The sequence below is a fragment of the Neopelma chrysocephalum genome, unplaced genomic scaffold (genome assembly GCF_003984885.1).
Source record: "Neopelma chrysocephalum unplaced genomic scaffold, ASM398488v2 Primary Assembly neopelma1_44, whole genome shotgun sequence".
Taxonomy (NCBI): Eukaryota; Metazoa; Chordata; class Aves; order Passeriformes; family Pipridae; genus Neopelma; species Neopelma chrysocephalum.
The window spans coordinates 15,274,463-15,292,054 of record NW_020897703.1 but is presented as its reverse complement, the minus strand read 5'-3'; the positions used below and the strand labels follow the sequence as shown (position 1 = coordinate 15,292,054).

The window sequence follows — 17,592 nt, the reverse complement described above, 5'->3', positions numbered from 1 at the left end:
CCGTTTTATCCACTGTTAACAGGTTTTCCCAAAGAAACAGATAGCAATGACCTTGATTTAGTTCTCAGGATCATTCATGGTTCAGCAGATTTGCATCAGGGTCTTTCTGGAAGTGATTTGTTCCTGTCAGTTTTCTAAAATATGGAAATAATAAATAAGGACTTTTATCTTTATATATCACGATTTCCAAAGTGCTAAAGAGAACTGGGTGCCATTCTGCCTCCATTACTGATACTGTGCCCTGTCACCTGCTGGAACAGTGAGACAGAGGCAGCCGGGGTTGTGATCAATGGACTCTGGAGGTGCAGGGGAAGCAAGCCCAGATGCAGCTGCTTTGAAGCCAGCTGGTCTTTCTCAGTTGTCCAGTGACTGTTCACTGTAGTCACACTGCAGGAGATATACATGGTAGCCTTTTCAGAAGCCTCATGCTGATTGCAACGTTTTATTGAACCATGATTTTAAAGAATACTTTTGAAGTCATCCCTTCCGTTTCATGAGAGAGCAGTTGTGTTGTAGCAAAGGTGGCTGCATCTGCAAAGAGCTGTTAAGATATTCAAGCAGAGCATGCTCATAAATAGTTTTCCTAAAGTTACTGATTCTATGTGGGTCTTGCTGAAAAGGATTCTTTTAAGCTCTCTGACAAGTTTTGAGGTTGGCGTTTTAAATGCTATACTTACTTGGGAAGCTGCGCTGTATTTGTGATTACTGTGCACGCCACGTTCATGACACTGTGAGTTCTGCAGTGGAATGAAGCTGCTAATAGAGAAGATCCCTGACTGTTCTTTCAAACAAGCTTATGTTTCTCCTTTAGTTGGTGTTGGATTGAGAAATGAAGGAATATATGGGAAAATTTTGGAAATTATCCTGTTTGAAATGAAACCTGCAGTCACTGTGAATGTTCTTCTCTGGCATCTGTGCATTGTTGCTAATTAGATTGCATGTAAAGAAATGTAAGTGTGTATTTTTATAGCAAATATAAGTATAACCAACCCTTATATAGAGCTGATACTGTGCTTCCTTAAAAGCCCAGTATTTTACAAGTATGATAGCTTAGAAGTGTTCTTAGAAGTTGAGTAAAAGCCCTTGGACTTTGAGACCACTCTCACAGGATTCCTGAATAGGGCCTTCCCCTCTGTAGCAGCTCAACTGAGGCCTTGCTTCTGATTCATGAGCAATGTGATTTCTGAAACCAACAGGTGCAGAGGTGTCAAGTGTGTTTACTTGGACTTCTGGATTTTCATTTGGCTCAGGATCATGAACTTTTCATAATTTCAAAGCAAAGGTCATGCTGCAGTTTAAATTATATTTAAATTATAGTTAGAATATTAATGATACTGTTCTGGGGGAAAATAAAAAAAGAGTTTGAATACAGAGATTAAGTTTCAAATTCTTTCCTACAAGTCTTCTGCAGTGCATCAAAAACATCTTTCATGGGGACTCTCAACCACTACTGTCATTAGAAATAGAGAATAAATTTATTTTTCCTCGATATTTTATGGAATCATAAGAGGACATCATTCATGCATATAGAACTGACAACAACTCTTCCAGCTGGAAGCTGTCCTATGACAGAGATCACCTGTAATAGCTGAGTTCCCTAAGGCAGCAGTTGGTAGCTGTGGCTTTTTAAACTTGTTAGATTAATGCTGTAAAGATTCATCATGGGTAGGAAGCAATTTTGGTAGATCTAAACTAAAGTATCTAAAAAAATATACAGCAAAATACCAGCAGCTGTCAAACTGAAAAATAAATTGCAGTATTCAAAATGTCCAGTTCCCTAGACAGTTTTCAGTCTTTCTAGTTGTAGAACAGACTTGATTTTGTTGTAAAAGTTTCTCAGCTATTGGAAAGCTATTGGAAAGCTACCTGCTCCATCTGCTTTTTTGTGAAGCTAATGCTGCTGAGTATTTTGCAGAACATAATAATACAAGAAATGCAACATCTTGGAAATATTCACCCTGTTTGGAATATGTCTGATCATCTGATTCTTAGAATAAGACTACTTAAATCAGGCTAATTTTTTCTGGTTTTAATGCTGCGATGCCAAAGCATGAGTTGGGGAAATACCTACGTTTTTAGTGTCAGAAGTGACTCTAGAAAACAACAGTGTGGGAAGAGCTGGGAAGCAGGAGGTTTACCACCAGAGCCCTTGCTCTCTGCTTCATTCTTGAATTCATTGAAGCAGGCATTCTGTTGGGCACTTTTTCTGGTCTAGTCTGCATCTGTTGTTACATTTTTCTTTCCTGTGTTATACCTGAAAGTTTGTTGTATTATCTATTACTGAAACCTTGTAATTACTTTTGTTCAGTGACCTTATTTGCCCAATACTGGATAAATATTCTCATTTAAATGACGAATGTCAGAGGCCACTGTGGAGCCCTTTTAACACAATGATGATATTTGATATTTTACTGTGCTATTAACAGAGGAATAATGTGATACGTATAAACCTCAGGGAGGAAATGAAGCCTGCCTTTGGCAGATTATGCTTGCTTAAAATTGATTTGGATTCTCTAGGGGGGTTTATTACATTTTTTTTATCATAAAACCAACTGCAGAATATCTGTAAGTGACAAAAATTTTTAAGCTAAAATAATTTTGGATGTTAAAATCCAATTATACTCTTACTCCTTTCTGTGAAAGCAGGATTGAGCATTAGGTGATAAATAAAACAATTCCTAATTCACTGTGCAAGCAGGAAACAATACTTGTGTGAGTCTTTTGAAGAATGCTGTTGTGAGAAAGGGGAAATGCTGTATTACATTTTTAAATAAGCATCATGAATGGAAAAGGTTTCCAGTAAGACCATAGTTAGATCCTATCTCATGGAAAAGGAATTTGTTTAATCTCTTCAAAGGGGCATAAAAATTGTTGAGGGCATTTAGGAGAGATTAATAAAGTGTTTTGGATGCTTGAGATATAAATCATGAGTCGTGCTGTGAGAAAGATCAAAGTCAGTGGAGAAACTTAATTTTAAATGACTCCAGCACTTCAGTGTACATCACCAAGGGAAATGAATGCATTTTGGACAATGAGGATTTGTAACAGACAGCCAGTCAGCACAGGGAAGTTAAGATAATAACTGGATCAGGCAAAAAAAGACAAAGCTAGGCAGGCTGGCAGAATTTATTTGAGGCTGAAAGGAAACTGAAGGGTTTTGAAAGAAAAAGCAAAAGTAGAATATCAATTATATCCTAATTCAGTAACAGGACACTAATGGCAACAGGATTTTCAAATGTAGACAATGGGGACAAATTTTACATAATCATGGGAAGGAAAAGCAACACACTAATTTAAAAAATACATCTAGAATTGAATTTCACTTTATCTGTTTTGAATCCAGCTGGGGGTATTTAATAACATCAGAGTAATAAGTAAATGCTATGTAATCATCAATTTGGCGAGTTAGGCTGGTACTGAGCCATATACAGCATCTTTACTACTTGTGCATTACACTGTTGTTCAGGGCAGTGAAAGAGTGGCCATCAGACCTCATGTCCCCCAGTGGACTGATTGCTAATTTTGGCCTGAGCACAGTATTCATTGTCCTGTCAGCCCAGCTTTCTGAAAGATAGAAATTTTTCAGTTTTCTATCATAAAAATGGCAGATCTAGATGAAATACTTCCCAAAGTGTTATATTTGGGCAATTTTAATAAATAATAAATAATTTTAATAAATAAAATAATAGTTTTAATAAATAAAAATAGTTTTTAATTATCTGTAAACTAAGGTGGCTCATTCATACCTGTACCAAAGTATTTAGTTCAGCATTCCTATTGCCAGGAGCTTTTCATGTTTTACTATTGAAATTAATGAAGCAGTCCTGTTTTTCACAGCTAATTTAACCTGAGCAAAGAGTACATGTTTGAATATAAGTACAGGTTATTAATAATTGGACTGGTGCTTTGAGTTGCCATTGTTGAGTTGAACTCACTATTGAGGCAATGACTTGGAGCAGGATAGCTGTATTCTCATTTAAACTAGTGTAACCTGTAGAACGATATGTATCTTTACACTCTAAGTGCTTCGAGTCATAAAACTGCTTCATTTTATCTTTACAGTAGTAGAGCAAAAATCTTTCCAGTTAAATAAATATATTATGAGTGATCTTTTAGGTTTTTTTCATATTGTGTTTCCTTCCATTGTTACCCTGTTGCACCTTTCAGAGCTTTCTCATTTCTTCTGCCTATTGATGGTCTTGGCTGCTGGCTATAAACAATGCCAGGTTAGCATGGGGAAGTACTGCTGTAAGTTCAAATCTAATTCAGAGTTTTGCTTCTATTTTTTTAACTGCTGTTATCTCACATGTGACTTAAGGACTTTCCCCAGGGATTTTCATCCCATCCCCAAGATTTGTAGCCTTAAGAAGCTGGAGTAACGCAAATTCTTTCCTCTTGCCCAGTTACTCTAGGTTTTGTTGTAGCCAAAATTTACAGTTTATGGATTTATACTAAAACTTATTATGAATTTGCAAGTTATAAAACATAAGCATAGTTCCCTCATTCTCATCTCTACTAGCCAGTCTTATTGCCAGTTGTTTTAATGTATCAGTTGCAGAAAAATACCACAAGTTATTTCTGCATAGATCCACCAGCAGGATGACAAATGGAAACAACAAATGGCTTGTATTTGCACTTTCTCAGCAGGAGGGAAAAGTGAAAAAGAGAAAATGGATGTAAAATTTTATGTAGGCTTAGATATTTTTAAAGCTTGGGGAAATTAATTTTGGCTGTCTTCCCTTGCTTTAGTGAAGTAAATGTTATCATGGTCACTGACTCAGAATTGAGCAGGAAAAAATTTCTTGCAAACTGTGTTTTAGTATTAAAATTAATTAGCACTTCCCTCTTCTCTCATTCTGTTACAGGAAAATAAAATATGAGACGGATTCTCTCACTGGGATTTTTTTCATTCAGTACTTAGTATCTGTGACATTATTAAATACACCAAGAAGCGTGACTCTTGGGGTATCGTGCAGGGCCAGGAGTTGGACTTGGTGATCCTGATGTGTCTCTTCCGACTCAGAATATTCTATGATTCTAAATATTCCATTTGTAAAGACACCTGCAGCCCCACGGGTGAATTGCCCTGATACAGTATATGTGCAGTAATCTCAGAAAAATGCAATGGTTGCAGGAGTGGAAGTGAAAGAGGCTACTTCAGTCTGTCCTTACTCATTGTTGCTTAGGGTTGTGCCTCATTTTAGCTGTACTCAGTGACTTAAGTGCTTAGAAATGGGTACCTATCTAGTGACCATCTCACTAGTGTGGCTAGAGATGAGGTGCTTTTGGCCTGCGTGTTCCAGCAACCTGTCTGAAGGAGCTCTGCTCCCTGAGTCATCTGGTGGGACTTGGTGGTGTCTCTATGTTTAGAAGCAGTCAGCACTTCTGCCAGCAAAAAAGCAGTTCTGCCAAGTGGCAGTATTTGAGAGTGGGGAGTTCACTAATGAAAGGCTTCTTCACCAGCCTGTAATGGCACCGTTTGATTCAAACACATTCTTGCCTCTCTGGGGATAAATATTGGCCCTGGGAACTAGAGAAAGGCTGTATTTCCTATTAAAAATACTGCAGTTGCAGTAACTTTCTAATTTTCAGACTGCCAGGGATGATCTTGAGACCTTGTCACAATATGCCTGTATGAAAGTACAGCAAAACATACCAGTTGGAGGAGTGGAAGGTGGAAGAGGCTTTTGTTTGGTTTTTCACTAGACAACAGTTTCCCAGTAGGCAATGTAGGTTCATAAATAACAGAGTCTTAAACATCATGTGCATGACATTGTACTGTGGCACTTACTTGGTAAGCAGTTGTTGTTTGTCATTATTAAAAATTAAGTCTGTCTCCCTTTGTGGGCTGTGTGCAGTGATGGAACATGTTATATGTCAGTGAAACAAGCCATGATGAATCCTGCAAAGGAAAGCAGCTCTCCGGGAATTTTCAAAACTCAGCACCAGGAATACAGTGAAGGATGGGGTAAACACTTCCCATCAGCACATGGTATGGAAGTCAGTGGCTGGCCAAAATCAGACAGATGCACTCTTCCGACAGAGCAACCACAGATAGGAGCTATAATTACAGAAAGTAGATATGTAATGATGAGTTTAATTATTAACCACTTTCCTGTATGCCTTTGAGTAACCATAGTATCAGAGCACAGAACATTGGAAACCCTGGAGGTTTGTTGAAGCTGCATCCTGTAAAAAAATTAGGAGTACTCTGAAATCATGCAACTCTGCAGTGATCTACCAGAGGCAGATCCACTGCTCTATTTATTTTTTTAATTATTTGCTTCGGGGATTTTTCCTGATCTCTTAAAGGTATAATTTTATGCAGGTAATCAAGGTGTGGTTTGCCAAGTGTAAACCTCAGTACTCTCCGTTCACAAACTAGTTCCAGGCCTACAGTTATGTGTTGTCTTTTTAAATAAAATAAATTCAGAAATATCCTCTTAGATATCATCAATTCTAGGCTAATTGATGTGGTCTGGCTTTGTGATCAAAAATAGAAGGCAGCTGTAAAGCTAATGAGCGTACAGCTGCTTTGCTAAAGCGTTATCTGCAGTGCTCAGCTGAATGTGTCCACTATTTTTGATGCACCCTTCTTACTATGTTGATAGAGTAAGTCCAAAATACATTGGATAGTGTTGCTGGGAAACCTGTTACCCTGAAACGAATAGGAACTTTAGCCTGGTTCCTGCAATATTTATATAGACCTTCAACTGCTCTAAGCTGTAATAGCACCACTGGCTGCTCAACCTGCTCATGACCAAACAGTCCTTGAAAATGTTACCATTACACATGAAGACAAAAGTTTTTAGAAGTTTTGCTTGCTGCAAAGCAACTAGCAGAGGAAATATCAGAGGAAGAAGGTACACAAAAGAGAGCTTGGTATGGGGACTGGTAAGGGGAGGAGGTGCTACAGCCACCAGTTTCTCCAGCTGGAGTGTTCTTCACTTCTGTTCAATGCATTGTTCTAATCAACATTGGGACCCTTCCATATTCTGTAGGATTATCAGTTCCTTTTGCCAGCTTCGTTTTCCACATAATTTGTAAGTTGAAATTAAACATTTATCAACACAAGACATAAGCAGAAGATATCTGTACATATTTTTTAAGAGAAAAGTGGATGTGTGTGGTGCATGGAGCTTACTCTGCCTTCCCAGAGATCATTTTATGTAAATACATCAGAACTCGAATTCATATTTTTTCTAAAAATATTTTTTGCGCACACACGTATTTGCATTTGAAATGTCAAGTGCGTCTTCCAGTGATTGTGGTTAATCTTGGCCTTTATGAATTCTACCATATGTTTTATGGTTTCTGATCAGTAAAAGTATAATTTTTTATTATGTTTGGAAATCAGCAGTGCAGATTGCTGACAGCAAAGGCTGAGTGCTCTTCATTGCAGAAGCATTTTCCCCCTAAACCCTTGTTTCTGCAGACACAAAGCACTAAGCTCTAGAGAAAAAAAAACCCTACCCAGTTCTGCAGAAACTTAAAACAGCTTGCTTAGTCACAATATATGAGAAGAGAACCTCAGGAGGTTCATCAACAATGTGTCACAGTCTTCATTTCTGTAGTCAGCTATGCCAAGAAATATGAATGACTCCTTGGATCTGTGAAGGATTTATGAAAATGTTATTCCTGGTGTGAGAAGCTACTGCATCCTAAACCAAATTAATGATCACTGGAAGGAAGAACACACAGAATTTGATGCAAAAGAGTAGCCACGGATTTTGGTTTTTTGCTGAGTTCTCTTTGTTGCCAGCATGGTGTTTTGTCAGAACTTAGTGATTTTGTGGATAGAGGGAAGCATACATGATTTTGCTGTGTAGGTGACTAAACATGGGTGCTTGCAGGGTGTCAATTTACTCCACAGTTCAACCTGCAATAAACAATATCAACCAGTGCTGTTGGCATCATTTGCTGCAAAGGTTGTGCCCTCAGTGCCTGCCACATGTAACCAGTGGAGACTGGAAACTGTCTGACGTATTTTTTAAATCAGTGAAACTTTAGTATGAGAAATTCTTAAGCAGTAGCAAAACAAATACAACAGTGACAAGGGATGATGTTATCCTGTGCAGTTTTTCAGAGGATAATAAAAAAACCCAAACACATATTTAGGAAATCAGAGAGTTCCCAAGACATTGTAAATCTGAAGTCCTTAGAGGGCAGGCAAGCTTAGTGGAAGATGATAGAAACTTTGAAAAGCTGGCTTAGAAAGTCCTGGTTGTTACTTTATAAATCTTCTAAAAATCAAGGAAAATGAGGACGAGTTTCATTTTCTTTCTGCTGGAGAAAAATAAGCTGCAAAATATTGATACTTGTAAAAAGGAAAGGTCACTTTCTGTGACTTGTAAAACTGTGGCTTGTTTTACAATAATTAATACGAAGGAGTTTTTCTGAGGTTAAGTAGAAAAAAGAGTGTATTCATTTGTACATTATGTGTAGAAGCAAATGTTTTCATGGATATATATTGCCCTTAAGAGTGAAAGGCTGCAGTAGTCTACAGTTATGTTGATCCTCACTGAGCCAAGTAAGAAGATGGGGAAGGAAGCCCGAGGTCATTGTGGAATTTATATCTAAGAGACTAATTTATTGAAAAATCTCTTGGGTTTACCATAAATGGGTGGAGTAATTTTAACACTAGAACATAGAGCCCCTGGCATTGGAAACTAAAGAAGGATGCTTTTTGTGCTGCCTGGTAATCTGACTTTCTCTCTAAGGTCAGCAGCCATCATGCCATGAGGTTGCAGGTGTTGCAGAAAAAAAAAAAGAAAGCAAGCAATTTAATTCACCTCTAAGAAAGTGTTTATTCAACCAAGTGATGTGCAAGAGGAATGCTTATTAATATATTGAAAAAGAAAAAATTACTGTAATGCCTAGCCATAACTGGGGGGAAAAATGAGTGTTAATTTAATTAAGCGTGTAGAAAATCAAATAATAATAATAAAAAAAAACAGAAAACAAAACAAACCACAACCCAACACCCCAAAACAACAGTTAATTATGAATAATTGTCCTTCTGCTGATGTTATGAAAGGTGCTGTTCGCTAAAAGCCTATAATTTTTCAGTTCCTGGATAATAAAAAAGGTGTGAAGAGTGTTAAATGTTTCTGTATTTTGCAGTCAACAGAAAGCTTGTAGTCTCCTCCTCCCCTGCTGTTGCAATTGCACTCTTGGGTAAATAAGCTGTAAAGCTCAGAATACAGGGTGGTGCCCGTCCATGTGAGCAGGAGATGGTGTTCTTCTGCCTGCGGTGGGAGAAGGCAGCTGCTGTTGAGGAAAAGACAATGTGTCATATGTGTCATATGTGTGTATCAGACAGTGAATGTTTGGTCTAGGGAAAGGAGCAAATTCCACACACCATTTTTGGGGCTAATTAATGTTAAGAGGAAATCTTCTGGCCTTACTTTGTACGAGTTGTTTCTGTGAAGAGCAGGGACCTGCTCTAGCTTGATGAAAGTAGATGCGAATGCCGTGAGACATCTTTGGCATCTTTGCCTGTATCAGCCCAAAATAAATGAGATAGTAGAACTTTGCCAAAAGTATATATTATCTTGACTGTAATTAACAGTGCTAATTTCTGTTCCACTTAATATTGCTTGTAACTGTCAGAGACAAATGATACAAAGCTGTATTCAAACACATTTACCAAGCCAGATAAAATCTTGGCCTTTTGAATTTGCAGAGTAGTGAACATATACACGGTGAATACTCAGGATTTCTGTATTGTGCTGGTTTTGTTTTATAGGATCAAAAGTTTTCTAATTTCAAAAGCAAGCTAATTTTTTTTTTTTACTAAGGATCTCTCATTTTGATTTGAAATATGCTTTTGAACATAAATCAGCTCTTATGAAATGTGGGGATTGTGTCATGATGTTCCTGGATTTTTACATGCTGGATTCTGATTAAAACAGCAGGCATATTATATTTCTTTATTTGATGCAAAAGTCAGAAGATTTTTCTTACTTATCTGAGAATTTAGGAAGAACCCCTTTGGGGGTTACAACATGCCTGTGAGGTCAGGAGTAAATCAGGTGTATAACAGCGCTTTGTGATACTCCAAACTGCAGAAGCTGCTCTGGAGATTTTGCTGTCATGAGACTTAGTGATGGGCTTTTGGAAATGTTTCTTCAATATTTTACTTGTTTCAAGTTTATGGACTACAAAAAGAAAAAATGGGTAACAGCAACACTGTATTCTTTTTGTGCACATCTCTTACATATCTATAGGTTCACTCTTTGAAGGACAAACCAACACCAGTGCTTGTGGTACGACTTATGTATTGGGATTTCTACTTGTGCTGGGTACAAGGAAAAGTTACTCTGTTGCTGGTAACAGCAACTTGCAGTGAAATGAACTGTGAAAGTAACTTTGGCTGCCCAAAGGCAGTTATTTTGCAAATTTATGAGACCTATGTATATATATTTATATTTACAGACACGGATGATTCTGTAAGAGGTGTGTAGAATTCTCTTATATCCGTGAAGTGCCTGCTACACACTGATGGTTGCCTTGCTGACAGTATTGGAAGGTTCTTGCTCATGACATGTACAATTGTCTGTCTCTCTGAGAGACTAACCTGTGGCTTTTGTGTGTTTCCTATACTCAGTGGGTTCTGATAGGTACATATAGATGAGAAAGGAGTATTCTTGGTTGCTTTTATTGCTTTATGATGAACCAAAATTTATCTTGTTACTTTAAGGTAGTACTTCTTCAGGTGCATCTATTGCCTCCCTGATAAAATACACACAAAAGTACCTTTCAGCCAAATTCGCTGTCTATGGAGCTGATCACAAATGGAAGGGGCTTTATCGTACTACTTTTTTTCCCCTTCCATTTACTATCAAAACTGACCTTTCACATACTAGATACTAGCAGCATTTTGAGCAAGAATGGCAGATTTTCATTTCTCTGGGGCCAGTTAGAGGTTTCTCTATAAACAAATGAATGAGACAATGGATACAAAACAATCCGAGGCTTCTGACTAAGCATGCAGACATCACAGATCATTTGGGGTTTTTGTGTTGTTTTTCCAAAATCCTCAGTCATTCCCTTCAGGGGATTCTGAAGTAATTTTTTAAATTACTGTATTTAATCACAGAGTTGGAAAGAGGTTTGATGGAGCTTTTAACAGATATTTCTGTAAGGAAATTAATAGTGATTTGTTTCTTAATACTGTAAATCACAACAGATCGAACAGCTGTTTATCATCCTGCTCTGTCACAGATGCTGCATTTATTAGCCATTGCACCAAAGTGTGGTAAAACTTCAGTTTCTATCTGAACTCCTTTATGTTCTGTAAGGCAAGATGTCAGCATTGTAGGGCTAGTGCTTTGTGCGTGGCATAATTGGTACTGAAGTTTTTAGTACTCTGTTTCCAGCTTAAGGAGGCCTTTTTCTTATCAGGATCTTTGCGTTTCCTCTCCAGTCCCCTCAGATTCCTCCCTTCCTCAGAGATTATATACCAAGAATAAGAAGTAAAAGAGAAAATTGGGTATTCATGAGGGAATTGAAAGAGTAGCATTCTTTTATGTTCATCAAAAAAGGATCTTTTTTGAAGCCAAGTCACTGACCTTTTCTCCTTATCCATCATGAGACTCTTCAGGAAGATCTGTGTTCAGCTTCATGGTGAACTTGCCTGGTGTGACAAAGTTTGCAGATGTCCTATGAGCACACACAGGGCTCAAGTGAGCCCTGAGAATGTTGGTCTTAAGTTCTTTCTGATTAATCCACCTTTCACTAACGTGTTTAGGTCTCACACTGCAGACCGTGTGAGCTTTTTAAAGATTTTCTCCTTCCTACTGAAGCCTGTACAGAGTATTCCACAGTTGTGAGGTTTACAGAGAACTAAACAAGATGCTTCTTGGTCCAATTATTACCATGAGTAACCAATTATAACCGTTATAACATGTAGAAGTTAGGTTCAGTCTAGGGCTATGCTCATTGTGGAGGTCAGAGCGGAGGGCTGAGCTTAAACCAAGCTCTTTGTCTACCTCTTCCCTAAAACCTTGCAGGGCAAGCAAGCATAACCAAAGTCCCCTTCTGCTGCAACTGTTAGAGTCAACTCAGAGATGCCAAGGCAAGTCAAGGGGAACGGAGACTGGGGAGGAAAGAGGGGAAAGAAGGTGATATAGGAGCCCTGCCATCTTAACCACTGTTGCCCTCATAGGATCCATTAGGTTTCCAAACAGCTACTCACAAGCATTTTATCTGAGATGGCAGCAGGGCTTTCTGAGCTTTATGTGGCTCAGAAGAGGCATATGTTCTGCAGTGTATTGGTCTTTGAGGCTTAATGCATACATTATATTATTTGTCAGTTTGTGGTATCCTGTTGGGCTTTGTGGTTATACGTTCCTCCAATGAGGCCTATTTTATTTAACAATCATCATTTTAATTGCACATAGACCTTTGTATCTGCAGCTGCTACAGCATGCATCTCTATGAAGAAGCCTTAAAATGTCATAATATTTGAAAGAGAAAAATGTGCATTTTTTCCTAGGACCTGTAATTTAGGCAGCAAAATAATTGGGTAGGAAGCATCTCTTATCTCTTGTCGAATATGATATGAAAGACAGTTACAGCTTTTCAAACCTATGTAAAACTATGAATTATCCTAGAATACTTGTATTGATCTAATTTAGGCAGCTGTCAGACAGAAATATTTTAGATTCTTTATATTGTCTTGCAGAAGAGGGGCTGTTTCCAAAGACCTTTTTTATTGCATGAAATCCGGGGAACTTACATAGCACGGTAACTACTGTGGTGATTAATTGGGTTGAACTAATTAATTTCTTCCATAACAATTATTTCTAATACAGAGAAGGAGAAGTTTGGATGGATTTTGATCATTCTTACAGCATCCTTGTGAGAGGCATATCAGAAACTCTAGGAGTTCTGTTACTTCAAATGTTGGTATACTGCTCAGGTTACTGTAAGAATTATTCTTTGCCATTTCACGAGCATTGGGGGTATAGGTGTGCAAATTTCATTTTATCTTCTTTTCCATTAAAGGTCACATTCAAAAATATAGAAAGAGCCTTTAATAATCATATTACATCATGTTAACCAAGAAAGGCTATAAGAACCTTCTCTAAGAGAAATTGGGCTATAATTCTGCATAGCGTTTGTCCTGTCTTTTATTAAGGTACAAATCCTTCCTGCCTAGCCTGATTCTCAGCCTGAGGCTTTGACATTCTGCCTAGTGTTCATTTTATTGCTCTGACACTCACTCGTATTTTGAATGAGTTTGTTATTATGGCTTGCCTGAGCTGAGCTGCTCCACCTGATGGTGAAAACAAGAACATGCCGTCCTTCCCGCATTGAGAATTTATTTGAAAAACTGTAATTAGTCTAGGGGAAACATTTCGTGCTGTAAGTGTATGTGTGCCTTAATCCAAGAGACTTACTAATAATGTTCTGCCCCCTTTAAACCCTTTAAACTCGAAATTAAGTTTCGAGCAGTTAAGGTTATGGAAACTAGTCGCACTAGGATATTGAATCCACAGTTTTCTTTCAAGTTTCTAATGAGATGCCCTGTAGGTGGTTACTTGTAGTGTAAACAAGTGCTTCTCAAGGTCCAGATGCTGTCAGAACCTGAAGTGCAGCTGTGCTTTGCAAGACATGCATCTCTGAAAGGAGGTGTTCCTGGTCACGCATAAAAAGGGAATTGCCATTACTTGGTAGCCGTTGATTTGGTCACGTTCTTATTATGCAATGTGGAAATACTTCATGATGAGTATGTTGGGTAGAAGACCTTGCCCATATGGTAGAGCCTATCTCAGATATATTTAATTGCACAGAAAAGGTGATAAAAACTAAATCACCCTGAAAGAAACAACCCACTTAGAAAAAGAGATTTAAAAGGCTTTCTTGTGGTATTGAAAAAGAAATAATCGCATAAATCCTGTGCAAGCAACAAAGAAACAGGAAGCATAACAGAGCTTCATCTTCCCAAGTCTTTTAGTTTACTGAGCTTTTTGCAATGCAAGGCTCTGTGGATCCTACAATAAATTTGTGTCTGGCATATTTCATGTTGCCCTAAGATGTGAGAGTATTTTCCATGTGATAGCAAGATCTGTCATCTCTGGATGGTCATGTCTTCAGCCAGGAAAGCAAGAGGTATGATTTGCTATTTTGTGCTGATGTGGCAGGGATGGAGGATGGTTCCTGTATAGAAGGATGCTTGTAGGTAACAGCACATGCAAGGAACTTTCCTTAAAATATTTGAGCAGTTTGAGGTCAAAATTTCCCATGCTATTGAGAAGGTAATGTGAGATCTAACCATCTAAGCACAGGCTGATTACATTCAGTCTGCACTCCTGCAAAAGTAAGGTCATGGGGTACCAACAAAAACCAGGCAAGTTGCTCTAATTCATGCTGTGAAACTCTGGGAAATCTCCTTCTTCTATTCAGTTTTCATAGCCTCTAGCAAAAACTGAAAATCTTAAGCTGTTCCTGTAGTTTTGTCTTTCACTTGTAATAAAAAGATACACTTAACATTGCACAAAATGGTGTGTACAAACCTTTGTTTTGTTTTTTCTTTCTTTCTCTCAGACACCCTGGCTCTGGAATACCAGACAGTGCTGGAATGGGTATCCATATCAGGTAAAAGTTACAGTGCTACCTAAAAACAAATATGACACTTCTGCAAAGCTCTGTTTTTAATATGTCAATATGTTAGTGAGAGTGGGCTACTTGGCATTTCAGATCATTGCTAGATACGTCCCATTTTGCTTGAGTTCAAGATGGGAAAGACGACTATAGTTGTCGCACCTGAATTCCACACATTGAATTCCAAAAGCTCCAGAGAAAAGCTGACAATTTAAGGAGTTTCACCTGTCTAGGGTTTTTTTTATTTTATTTTATTATTCTTTTTTTCCTGAAAGGGGGGGAAAGTCATTTTCAGACTGGAAAATATGAAGAAGAGTATTGTCTGAAAGACATGTGAATTCCCTGTGAGAGTAAACAGCCCTTGACAGACTGAATAGGAGAGCTGAGTTTTGATGCTACTGTTCTTGAAGGTTGTGTACCTGTTGGAAATAGTTCGGTTGAGATAGTTCAGCAAGAATGACCAGAAATCTTGATCTGAGAAAGGTTGAAGGAATTTGGTCATGTAGCTTCAGAAGAAGTAATGACTTAAATTCCACCCGGAGACTGGAGGGTGAACTGAACAATATTAGGGAAGCAGCACCAGCAGAAATTGAATGGAGGAGGTCTTGAATCTTCATCCCTCAGAAATTTTAGGTACAACTGTTTTTTAGATTGATATGGCTGCAGTTACTGGTGCTTTTCAGTCCTGTTCCCTGATATTTTTGTGTTATTATATGCAATAAGAGATTTACTTACAACAAAAGAATATGAATCTTACTGGTCAAAGAACATGCATTTACCAGACTTATCAGAAGAACAAAGTCTGGTTACAACTTTTAGAGTGTAGCAACTAAAATTACTATGCTAGTAGTGGTGAGGGTCCAACAGAAAGCAAATCACCTAATTAAAGTCATTGTGAAAATCATTTTCTCAGAGATAAAATTGTCTACTGGGTGCTAATCAGAATTAAGTACCGCGTTTTCAATTTGTTTTGTTTTGTTAGTTTTTCCTTAATTAGATAAAATTTCTAATCTCTTGTTTGCTACAAATCCTTTGTAATTTACTCACCAATGCATTGCAAAAATCCAGCTGGACTTTACTGTATTACTGTAGATATAGACAAATGGATCATTTTGGGTGACAACACAGCCATAAGCACAGGACAGTCCTGTTGAGGTTAAGTCTTGAAGAACTGAAACCTAACATTTGAACTAAAATAAACACACACTATTGATCCAGGAGGGAATCCATGACATCATTAGAATTACCCTACATTATCATTATGTATGGGTTTAGAAATACTAATGCTATTGTTAATAAAGCAGCTGACAATCTTCTTTTTTACTAGGAATTTTCCTCAGTGAGTTGCCTTGCAATAATGAGGATAATAGTCGCAGTTTATTGCTAGCTCTTATTCTCTTTCCCTTTTTTAATTACACCTAATTAAAAGTCTATTGGCAGTCTCACTAAATCAGAAAAGGATTATATTGGCCCAAGAAATGGCTTTAAAAGATTGATATTGAATGTACACATTTTCATAAAGCATAAGCATATCTCTATATTAAAGAAACCCCCACAGAGCATTCATTGGGCACCTAAGAACTGTTTTTCAGCAACTAAGAACTTGTCTGCAAAAGAGAATGTGAATAAAAGAAGCAACTGAAACACCTCTTGCCAATGGAAACAGCTCAGGCCCTGCTTGGGTGCGTAGCTCTGCCAGTGCAAACTGCTCTAGAGATGGTTTATCTAATTCCTCAGGTGATGCCCTCAGGCATTTCTCCTTTGCCAGTGTCCCTTTCTATCACTGAGGTGGAAGATATGACTATCAGGGAGGCACACTTGCATGGAAATTAGAGTAGCTCCTTGGACTGGCTCTCTTAAGCTGGGGGGCCAATCAGCTTATGCCTGCCACCAGTTACCTTCTTTGAAGTTACCTCAACTTGGTTTTGGTTGTGCATAAGTTCCCATCTCTTGCTATTTATATTTCTTTTACTTTTAAACATCTGTGTAACTATGTTGTATATCAAACAGGATGCCTGGATAAATTTATTCTATTTTCTTCTTTTCAAATGTTAATATGTTCCAAAAAAATGGTAAAATTCTTTAAAAACAGGCATTTATATTAGAAAGAGCCCTGTTCAAAGCTCACAACATTATCATCATGAGCAGATGAGATTATATACTAGCATTACTTTTTTCTAATCTGCTCTAGCATGGTTTTCTTGCTGTGGTTTAAACATTACTGATGTAAAGCAAGATGTTTCAAGTAATCTTTCAAAAGACTTAGGAGTACTCAGAATTTGGTTTGTTCTGGGTTCCAAATTGGCAACATCATAATTTTTGGTATTACAGTATTGTCAAGACTAAAACATTAGAGGAGAGAGGGTTGAGGAGCTTTATTTTTCCAGAGCCATCAAAGTTTGAAAGAGGCAACCATCATCATTTTTCTTACATAGGATGCTTATGTATAATTCAATAATTCCCTGTGATTAAACATGTCTCCTATAGGCCACAGCTGCCTGTAATGCCAGTTAGACTCTATTAACCTTTTCTCGTCTCCATCTTTCAGCCACTGATGCCTGACCTTCATTATTACTACCTAGTTGAATTGTCATTCTACTGGTCCTTAATGTTTTCTCAATTCATTGACGTCAAAAGAAAGGTAAGAACAATCAGACTAAAAACATTGAAAGCTTTAAGCGTGTGTTGTTCTTGAGCATTATCTGTATTACTTGTGTAGTGAACTGGAAATACAGTTTCTAGTCTCTACTTCTTGCAGATATTACTCACCGAGAAACTGGTGTTAAAGTGTTTGTCTTACTCTGTTCCTTGTTACTATGATGTGGGTTTTTCCTGCACATGAGAAGAAGAGCCTGGAACAATCAAATATTGAAGGGCAAATAGCAGCAGCTAGAAAAACCTGCTCTCATACAGTGACTTGAATGGAATTGGACATATAGTATCTAGTAGATGTACTATTTCTTCTAAGAATGAAATGATTAA

The 17,592-nt window shown here is 37.8% G+C and overlaps 1 protein-coding gene across 2 annotated transcripts in view; it reads left to right on the top strand.

Annotated features, from left to right (window-relative positions):
- Window positions 1–17,592, top strand: part of CERS6 (ceramide synthase 6) — a 114,966-nt gene that overhangs the window by 66,409 nt on the left and 30,965 nt on the right. For both annotated transcript variants that reach the window (XM_027678672.1, XM_027678671.1), the window contains exons 5-6: window positions 14,554–14,604; window positions 17,159–17,251. In XM_027678672.1, the coding sequence (XP_027534473.1) occupies window positions 14,554–14,604; window positions 17,159–17,251 (144 nt within the window). The remainder of the gene's footprint in view (window positions 1–14,553; window positions 14,605–17,158; window positions 17,252–17,592) is intronic.